A 10429-nucleotide genomic window follows, 5' to 3' on the forward strand; every position below is an offset into this window, starting at 1 on the left:
CTAACAATATCACTTTACGGATTTAGGATCAGAACATTGACACCATTTGTGGATACAAAAACTCCGTTAGATCTCAACTGGGGTCTTGTTCTAATATACTCAATAGTCTAACATCACATAGGAGTTTCAAGTAATGACAATTTAAGTAATCATTCCTTCTTCATACTCTAAGACACATTTTAAGCAAAAAACCATGATGAAACTTCAAATTTCAAAACGGACAATACTTTGAATGCGATAATTGATTCTAACGATGTTACTTGATGAATTTGAGTTCAGAACATTCAGAATATTCAATAACTTTATATCATTAAGGAATTAAGATTAAGAAGAGTTTAAATATTTTTTTTTGAGATATTTTTTAAAAATAAAACTACAATAGAAGTTTCAAGTTACGAAACATACAATATCAATTGGATGCTGTGATTACTCCTAACAGAAGTTAAAAGCGTTTTAAATATACATTTCTCTTTTAATCTCCACCTTTTAAAATCAAAACAATAAAAAGTATATCATGCTTCAAAACAAATAATATTAAATACGAAAATTGATAATAAAAATATGATTTTAACAAAGATAGAAACAACTGCAAAATTCAATGGAGATTTTACTTCATTATTATATGTTTATCCACAAAAATTCTTATGCTCTATTTGATAAAACTGCATTTCATTTCTCTTTTACTTTATGTATCGGTCCAATCGAACCGATGTGCAAACTTTGATATTGCCATGGCATGCAAGGAGACAGAGATTGTTGTCAACAGTTTCTCCCATTTCTATTATTGCTTTGTGATGTCGACAGCCAAAGCTTATATACAAAGCATGCATTAATCGGAGCTTCACCATTGTGCACATTGATTCATTTCGAAGATTTCAACCATAACTTGATGCTGACAAAATGAGAACCAGTACATTAGAGGCACATTATAGCTACTTTTGACAGGAGAGAATCTTAATTACTTTTACGAAATAATCAAATTAATCTAAGGATAACTTTGATTTATTCCTATTTATACTCATTTATAAATATTCATGTTAAATATGTTTTCGATTTTTTGAAAGTAAAATTAATATTCGTCGTATCATAAATTTTAATACATTTTTATTTTCGATCAATAAAAATAAATACATGTAATCCGTTTAAATTAAGTTATTTGAATCATAACATATCAAAATAATATGAACAACTCATATATTATTATAAAATGGATTTGACACGTTTAAGTTGAATTAAAAGGATTGAATCTATTACTTTTTTAAATTTTGAAATCAAAATATATCAAAATTTAGGATAAAAACGGATTTTAATTTTACATAAAAATAATTTTCATTGTTATTAGAACTGTCAAAATGGGTTGGAATCCGCGAGTCAACTCCGTCTACCGCAGGTTCCGGCCGGGTTGGGTTGAAATTTTTTTATAAATTTCAATACGGATTGATTTTTGACCCGTCTCACTTAGAACCCAGCTCACCCGGGTTGAACCCGTGGTGAGTCGGGTTGGCTCACCAACTCGCAAATAAAGGGTTACGTAAGTGTTTTTTTGTTAAGTTCGACTTTGCATTTAGGTCAGGTTGTTCTTTTAGCCAACACATAGATAATTTGACATTTTTGTAATTTTAGTTTGTATTTGGATTGTATTAAAATTTATTTAGATTTTAATTATCATTATAGTTTAGTTTTGATTGAAAAAAAATGTTAAAAAAATATATATGTTTTTAATTAAGTGAGCCCATGAGCCAACCCATTTAATCCACCAATTCGTGGTGGGTTGGTTCAGATTTGAATTTTTTTTGACTCGCTAATAAGTGAGCCGAATTAAGTTGATTCACTAAGTGATCAAATACGGTGGATCTAATCGTTATAGTCTATCAAATGTATTATAAAAAGAACCTCTAATTAAATCTAAAGAGGGTGAAAGATAACATTATGAATGTGGAGTATTTGTATGCAAAAGTTTTAAAGAAGTGTTTGGTGTTCTTCATCAGTGCTGACCTGTTCTAAATGGTAGAGGTAGCACATGGAGGAGCATTTGCTGCAGCCGTTTTCAGAATATTCTTATTAAATGAAGGGCCAGTTGGAGGCATGAAACCAAACTAACTTTTTTTAAATCTATAAATCTAATTTTTTTCCCTTTCGATTTTTTTTTATGCATTCTATCAGAAATCAAACACTTGACAGGGTACAAGGAAGCCTGCGAATGTTTCTTTTTCGTGGTTGGTTCAGTGTTCTGATTTTCTTTCTGCTAGAGTAGGTATCATATATATTACTAAACAATAAAGTACTATATATAGTCATAATTAGTATATTCATATATTAATTGTCAATTATAATAAATCATATATACCAGTCTCAAAAGGGGACTAATGTTCCACATGGAATCTGCAGACAACATATATATTCATAGAATATATGTGTTTCAACATTCAGAAATCATTATTCTCACAAAATTCGACTTTAAATTTAATATTTTTAACTTGTCCCTAGTCAAAGTAATTTTATCTTAATTATGACTAAAGTTTTCTTTGGTTAAAGTGTCTTTGTCTGATCTCTGCTAGATCATATGCTCGACATCATCATAGTGTTTTCAACTCCATTTTAATAAGAGTATGGATAGGAATTTAAGTATATATGTTTAAAATTTAAATTGAATATAATATAAATGAAAAAAGTTAAGTACTTATAAAAAATTCATTAATCTATTAATTATTTAAGATTTAAATTTATGCTAGGTTATTGAATTTCCATCTGAAGTTATCCAATTGAATAATAGAATTTAGCAGCTTTTAAATGAAATCTGTGGTTGGTTACAATCGCCAAGAATTGTCTTTCACGTTTGGACAAAACTGGCAATGATTATTTAGAATTAAGAATGTAAAACTGAGTGTAATTATAATTGTTAATTAAAGAAAGTACTTGTGAAGGGTTTTGGCTGTAGAAACTATTCTTTTAACTATTTCACTTTTTCTCTTTTTAATAATGATCCATTTATTTTTAGAGTCACATTTTCAGTTTAAAAATATTTGAAAGTATATAATTGCACAAACTAATCTTTTTTTAACAGACAACACTTACTTTCACTCTAATTATATTTATAAGCATGAATTTTCACTCTAATTATTAGAAAAAAATTAAAATTATATTTCTAAGCACTACTATTAAATAAATTAAAAAACAAAATTATTAGAATTTTGCTACGACTTTGCCATAAAAAGGAAATATTTAAAATCACAATCCTTTTCTTTATTAAATTGTTCCAAACATGTCTTAGTTATTAAAGTAATTATAAAAAAAAAATAGTCAGATAAATAATTTTAATAAAAGTGTATTGAATTGGTGTTTTTGCCTAAATGATTAGGTTTCTTCTACACGCTTCATTTAAGATAATGAGATATCATAACTTTATTATCAGTATATGAAAAGATTTAGATCAATGCATTGTGACATGATGACAGTTTTTTCTTCCATGTTTTGCAGTACTACTTTGTAAACTATTGTCCACTAATACATAATGTCTAGTACATATTATATTTAAAATCAAAAGCATATATCACTATTATTTTATGTTTAATATTAAATGCAGTACTGCTACCCACGAATCTTCGTTTTTCAATGTTCTACACAAGGGCTCTATTCAAGTTTTCATTTATCACCTATCATACTTAGTTTTCAAACCATTTGAAAATTTGGTCCACCCATCAATATTAAGTCTCATCGTTCAATTAATTAACAGTAACTCTTAATCTTTGATTTTGCAATGGGTAATAAAATAATACATAATTAAAATACTGAATTAAAATTTAATCTAGTTTTAATTTAAAAATATATTGTAGTTGAAATTTAACCATATTTAATACTATTCGTTCATTATATATATAAATTTTGACCAAAACGGTTTCACTTGTTTAGACAGCTTATATTACCTTTCTCTTACTGTTACTTGTAACTATTGAGAACATAGATATATTTACTTCCCACGGAGAATGTCCCAAACATTAACGAACAAAACATAAATTATGGTCTCAGGTTATGATCATGTTAACAATGATTGGTATAATACAGGGATTTTCTGTCACTGATCATGTTATGTTTACAGCAACGTGACCTGAGAAGTCAAGCTACATAGAAGAACACAAAGTAGACAGAAGTAGCATTCACCCATAATAATTAACCAACATCGACCAAGGAACAAGACATAGACCCCTTTTCTTCAAGTCTGCGGTGCACTCAACGTTGTTTTCGTTAAAATTCATGTCACACTCATCAGTCTGCAGCAGGTTTGTATAATGCTCTGAATGAAAACCCTTACCCTACACAATCATCATCATCATCATAACTTGGTTAGACAAGTACTTAAAGAGTTACTATTTCTTCCATTCTGATCACAAACACCATAAATTTAGCAGGGTTACCCTAGAAGTAGAACCGTCAAGTTGATCATCATCAATCTTGCACGAAATCTTCAAGTCCCCTACCTGTCGTAAAAGATGGAAAGTTACAAAAAATTTCATCTTTAAGTTTAATTCAAAACCGTAAAACTAACCTGTAAGATAAAGTTTGCATCTGATATATAAATATAAATTGCATGACTTTATCTTTAGTTAAGGGGGACTTTCAGAAGAAAAGAAAAAAAGATGAAATGTTATGTTTTTTGTATATGAGAAAAAGAAGAGATGATATGATGTTGCACATGGTGTACCTTGGGACTATTGACAGGGGAGCTAGCAGTGTCTTCCAAAGGATCATCATCTGATATCTGTTGGGTTCTTGTCTTCTTGAAACGAAGTTTCTTAGAGACATTATTGTTAGATGAGTCCCTAACTCTAACAGAAGGATATGACAGAAGGTGATTGTGATGTGAGAGTTTCCATGCAGCAGAAGAAGCTGCATCTGAGACCAAAGAGGAACCACCCAAGCTGGAACAGTAACTTTGTTCATCCATGCCCTTAGAAAAATCTTCAAAGTAAGAAGTCCACCCGCTTTCTTCATTGCCACTTCCAGACACTGCTTTTCCCGTAGAAGGATTCAGAGAATTCTCCATCAAGAGAGAGAGAGAGAGAGAGTGTTGTTTTCAGATTGTGAGAGACTTCTTCTCTGGAGGGATTTATAACATTGAGCTTAGAATAATGTTCTGTGATTAGATACATGTCAGTGTACACAACCAGCAGAGTGAGACAAATATAGGGGGCAATGATATAAGTCATCATTTTTTAACATTCAACGTTACTAATACTATCTAGGTGTTTTAAGTTTTATGCTATAAATTTATTTTAACTTAGAAAACATAGATAAAATGTTAATAATTCTGATATAATTTTATGACTAACTTATATCTTATTTTTAATTGGAGTGAGATCTAGAATAAAATAACAATTGCTTATGTAATATGGAGAATTAATAGACGTGTTATATCACTGAGGACCACTCTATGTCTACATCAAAGAGTTTTCAAATATGATACCATGGAAATATAAAAAAGAAGTGATGACAAAAAAAAAATGTCAGAAAACTGTTTATTTGGTTAAGGTGTCCATGTTCGTTGTCAATTAGATAAACGGCTACTTAGTTTTTTTACTCAGACGAGTCAATCTGAAATGTTTGTTGGTCATACTTTTTTTATTAGAAAATCTATGATTTTTATGAGTTAAAAAAATTATGAGAGTTTGAAATTATATTTACTGTGTGTTATGAGAGAGTATAAGAAGAAGAAAAAATAGTGTTAGAAAAGAGAGAGAGAAAGGGAAGGGAGAAAAGAATGATTAGAATGAGGCGTTGGTAATGGAGAGAAGAAGAGAACGTGCAACGAATTGAAGACCGAGAATGGCGTTGACCTTTGTGGTTGGAAGGAGATTTGGTTTCTGAATTGGAGGCCATTATTTTCGTTATCACACTCTTCTTTCAACCCAAAACATTTATTGAGGGAGACAAAATTGGCCTCAATCTCTCCTTAACTGCACTATACTTTTAATTTTTAGGTTTTTTTTCCCAGCTGGCCCTGCTAACTCACTCACCTCTAATATTACTCATAACTTTGAAAACATTGTGTGAACTACACAAAACCTTTTAGGTGCAACATCTCAGATACTTTTCTTCTCTACTATTTTTTAACTAAAATTTGAGTTTTTGCTTCAATGATATCTATGATAAAAGTTGTTGTCATTTATCCTGCAAATTTCACTTAATAACACAATAGAGTAATTCGACTTATTCTGATCGATCAATGACAAATAGAGTGATTCGTTCATTCAAATTGATTCTGTATATTGTGAAAATAAGAAATATAAATTGCAAAATAGCCAAGGCTTTTATTTTATTTTTTGTTTTAAAGGAAGTTCCGAACTACAGTGAATCCAGCTAGCCATGGTCAAACGAAGGTGAAATATTTTGGTCAGAACAATTTGCCCCTACTTAACCTTTTTCCAGTCACATTTATGGTTGTTATTGAAATTTGCAATGTGTGAGTGGTAGTTTTACGTAGGCTTGCCATTGCCAACAATTGTTGGGGTTGATTTTCTCCAATCTCATTTAGTTCTTCCACACCCGTGTAGAATAAAAGTCCAATGTGAAAACATTGAAAACCGGGACCATATGGGTTCCCCTGGTTGAATTCGCAACTTTGTTTACAGAGCTATGTAGTAAGGGCTAACTATGAAAAGCGGTTTAGTTTTTGCTATATTAATGAAAAATGATAATTCTTAATAACCCAGTTTAGTCATACCCCGTTTTCGTACTTTATTATCTAGTTGTCAAATCATTTGACAAAAGGAAATGGATTCTGATTATGACAGTTAGGAAACAATAATGTTGTTTTTACAATACATTTTATGTAATAACTTTCATTGTTTTCCTCATTACATCCAATTTTTTTATCTCAACCCATACACTTCTTTACACTTTTTTTTTTTTTTATTTCTATCCTTATCACGGAAAATGTAGTTAAAAAATTACTTTCATAATTTATTGTATTACATACTAAATTTCCTTCTTTACTATAATTATTTTAGAAACAAATACACCAATTCAGTCATCAGTGAATTATAGACTTTGAAAACGTATCTGTTCAACCATTAACCCAACCCATTGACCTATATATATATATATATATATATGTATATATCAAACAATGCTGATATTAGGTATTTTAACTAGGCCTTGCTCTTCCTACTTGCCATTTCCAATTATGCTACACTACAACAAGATAGATCACTTTCTCCTCTAAATGAAATTCCGATTAATATCAGATTTTCATAATTCTTCGTATCTATTTAAAATAGTACAAACTGCGATAGAAGGTTCTACTTCAGTAGAATACATGATACTTAACGTTAAAAAAGATTTTTTTGTACATCATATTTGTGAAAATAGGCAGTACAGTAGGTGACATAACAGTGCATATACAATTGAGTAACGCAGACGGATTTTTTTTTTTTTTTTTTTTTTGTGGTTTACGCTACCGGATTTACCACATTAGTAGGTTTGAATGATGTGATTAACCGTGGAACTGGAGAGTAACGACATGATTAAACTTTAGAAGGGACTCTTTTGAAAGATAGTAAAACTCCAATGACAATAACGTATAAATATTTGATAGAAACTGATACAATCAAACGTCCCCAGTTGAAGGTATCTCAGCGGCATCCAAGTTCTAGTGACCATATTTCTGAAACTCCCACTCGCTATTATCTATAGCACCAAAGAAACACCAAGCAAATGAGAAGATCACTAATAATTCATTCAATCCAAACAGAGAAAAGGGTGGAAAAGGAACTTGTCCCACATACCTAGCGGACATACTTGACGGGTCTTGAGCCATCGGCTTATGCAATGGAAGTGAAAAGCATGGTTACAAACTCCTGTACAAGATATCACCCAGAGCAAGTAACAATTTCAGTAATCCTGCTTTTGCCAAGCCAAAACGTAACAAGTAGATAGGCTTACACAACTAGAGATATAACCTACGCACTACTGCCTAATATGGACTTTTAATATGGACTTTTTTCCCTACGCTGATCTGTGCCACTGATCTGTGCCGGGGAACGGGTACAAGTATCCAATACAATATACAAATGTGATAATATTCTAAAGATTAATGGTCTGACAATATATATTGAATGGAATATATTTATATATAAATAAATAACTAAAAGTATAGTCAGTATTTGAAACCTCTGCTTCAAATAAATACAGTATTTAATATATATTGAATGGAATGAAGACCTCCCTTCCTAAAAAAAACCTCTGCATTTTCGTTCTTACACTGTTACCTACCAATGTGCCAAAACAAATGCAAGCTTGTAACACAGGTTTCAGTATCAGATATAGATATTATGCTAAAGTATTTTACACCACTAATTGGTTCTACCTAGAGCCACAGTTAACAGACTACAGAGCTAGACTTCAATAAATCATGACCTAGTGTCCTTCAACAAAAACGATCTAGCATTTGCTTCAGTGAAAATTGGCCCGAAGAAAGTTGAAAGTCATCAAACTTCAAACCATAGTCATATGTGAATCGTGATGAAAGTAAAATTAGTTTTTAGGTCTAAAAGTATTTGAAATAAAATCTTATCTCATTAAACTGTAAACTTTAAGATGAACTAAACAAGCCTACAATCTCAATATGGTCTAGAATCTAGAAGTCAGTATAGTCATCAAGTATGCAAACCTTAATAATAAGGACCAAACAAATAAAAAACAAACAAACATACGAATCATTGTTAAAATCTCCATTGCAACTGCAGTTGATAAAGAGTAACCGTTTCTATAGGCTGTTCATTGCTTGATTTTCTCCAAAAAAAAAAAATTTACAACTGAGCTTTTGGATTGCATTCATGTGGGATACAGGAATCAAAATTTCAACACTACTTGCACTACGATCACCTACATATATATATATATATATATATATATATGAAATCATGAACACAGAGGATGATTTTCCCTTGGAAAAGTGTTCAACTCATTTCCTAACGAGCTTTACTATTGAATAGACAATTTGAATGGATCACTTGAGTGAAAAACTCAAGTTTACATGCGGAAAAGCAGGGTGGGGGAACATTTTTATAATAAAGAAGAATGATGCCTAATCAAACAATTTCACAAGCTTAAGGAACTGACAGTGCATTGGTTTAAAGGTGGAACAAAAAAAATAAAAAGTGATGACGAGCTACCGAGTAAGAAGCTAACAATCAGGTCTAATAACTGTAAGTTCCAACCTTAAACTAGCTGAAGGAACAACCAGCAGTTATTGATTTCAGATAACTCATATCACGTTTATTGATTTCAGACGATAACATCCTTAACAAATATAGGAATACAACGAGACAGTAAAGATTCAAGAAAAGATTTAAAAAACAGATTCCAAAACAAAACAACCAATTAATTAGATGGAAAAAGACCAGCCAGAAGAGCGTACCCCAAGCTACAGTGCATTCCTCGCTAGTGGCGCTAGCCTGGTTGGCCTGGCACTCAATACCTAAACAAGCATCCAAAACCAAAACGAATTAGGCAATTTCTCATAAAAAGGTTAATTCACAATGATAAATTGAATTAACACGCTTACAGAGATCCATGATATGGTTCCTGCAGATAGCACAATTGTCCACAACGATATCTGCAACAACAGAAAGGAAAAAGAAGAAAAAGAAAATGAGATGAAGGAAATTAAAGCTAGGGTTTAGAAGAGGGTTGAGAGACGCACCCCAAGCCCATAGAGCAACGGCATTCCACTTCTTGATCTCGAATCGCTTGGGCTTCTTGCTAGACGAAGGACCGGCGCTGCTGGAGGGTTCGCCGGCCGGAACCATCGTCACGTCGGAATCCAGAGTCGCCATTCTTCAACGTTTCAAACTTAGGAACAAAACTTGCCCCGGACTCCATGTTTCCGATATTTTCTATTTTTTATCTGTAGACTGGATTGGGCTTTACTTTTTTGGGCCTTTGTGCTTGTGCAATTATCTTAAACCATTTATTTTTAGATTATAATGTATAATATATTTATATTATAAATTCACTTTATTTTGTGTACATATTTATTTTTTAATTTTATACTTTAATAAGTATTTGTTTTTTAAATTAAAATAATTCTTGTATTAGTTCTGACATTTTTTTAAAAATTTAATTATTTTTTAAATTAAAATAATTATTTATAATAAAAATACTACGTATAAATCAATAAAAATTATATATAACAAAATTATAAAATTATTTGTATTTATTTTTAGAAATATAATTTTATTATATTTTTTTATCATAAAAAAGTTTAAATACATATATTAGTAACATATATGTGTTCAATAATAATAATAATAATTTTTATTATTATTAGCAAAAATATAGATTTGGTTATTAACTTTTTTATTTATATAATTTTTTTTAATTTTAGTATCCTAATTAATATCCTTTAAATTTAAATAATTACTTATAATTG

At 30.5% G+C, this 10429-nt stretch overlaps 2 protein-coding genes across 3 annotated transcripts; both read right to left on the reverse strand.

Moving 5' to 3' along the window:
• Nucleotides 1–3979: 3979 nt before the first annotated feature.
• Nucleotides 3980–5146, reverse strand: LOC114182937 (vascular-related unknown protein 1-like). Its single transcript, XM_028069748.2, has 3 exons — nt 4700–5146; nt 4413–4475; nt 3980–4310 (listed from the first exon to the last, which is right to left on the reverse strand). Exons 1-3 carry the CDS (start codon nt 5039–5041, stop codon nt 4155–4157), a joined length of 561 nt encoding a protein of 186 aa, XP_027925549.1. The 5' UTR covers nt 5042–5146; the 3' UTR covers nt 3980–4154.
• A 2374-nt stretch (nt 5147–7520) lies between these two features.
• Nucleotides 7521–9892, reverse strand: LOC114183876 (RING-box protein 1a). 2 transcript variants are annotated; one of them, XM_028071038.2, is made up of 5 exons: nt 9701–9890; nt 9563–9613; nt 9416–9475; nt 7782–7853; nt 7521–7683 (listed from the first exon to the last, which is right to left on the reverse strand). In XM_028071038.2, the coding sequence occupies exons 1-5, from the start codon at nt 9831–9833 to the stop codon at nt 7646–7648; spliced, it is 354 nt and encodes a 117-aa protein (XP_027926839.1). In that variant the 5' UTR covers nt 9834–9890; the 3' UTR covers nt 7521–7645. The 2 variants fall into 2 exon arrangements, with proteins under 2 accessions (XP_027926839.1, XP_027926838.1); XM_028071037.2 differs by having other exon boundaries at nt 9563–9892.
• Between the last annotated feature and the right edge of the window lie 537 nt (nt 9893–10429).

This window comes from Vigna unguiculata, chromosome 5 (genome assembly GCF_037176805.1).
Source record: "Vigna unguiculata cultivar grain cowpea cultivar isolate G323 ecotype 2 chromosome 5, ASM3717680v1, whole genome shotgun sequence".
Classification (NCBI taxonomy): Eukaryota; Viridiplantae; Streptophyta; class Magnoliopsida; order Fabales; family Fabaceae; genus Vigna; species Vigna unguiculata.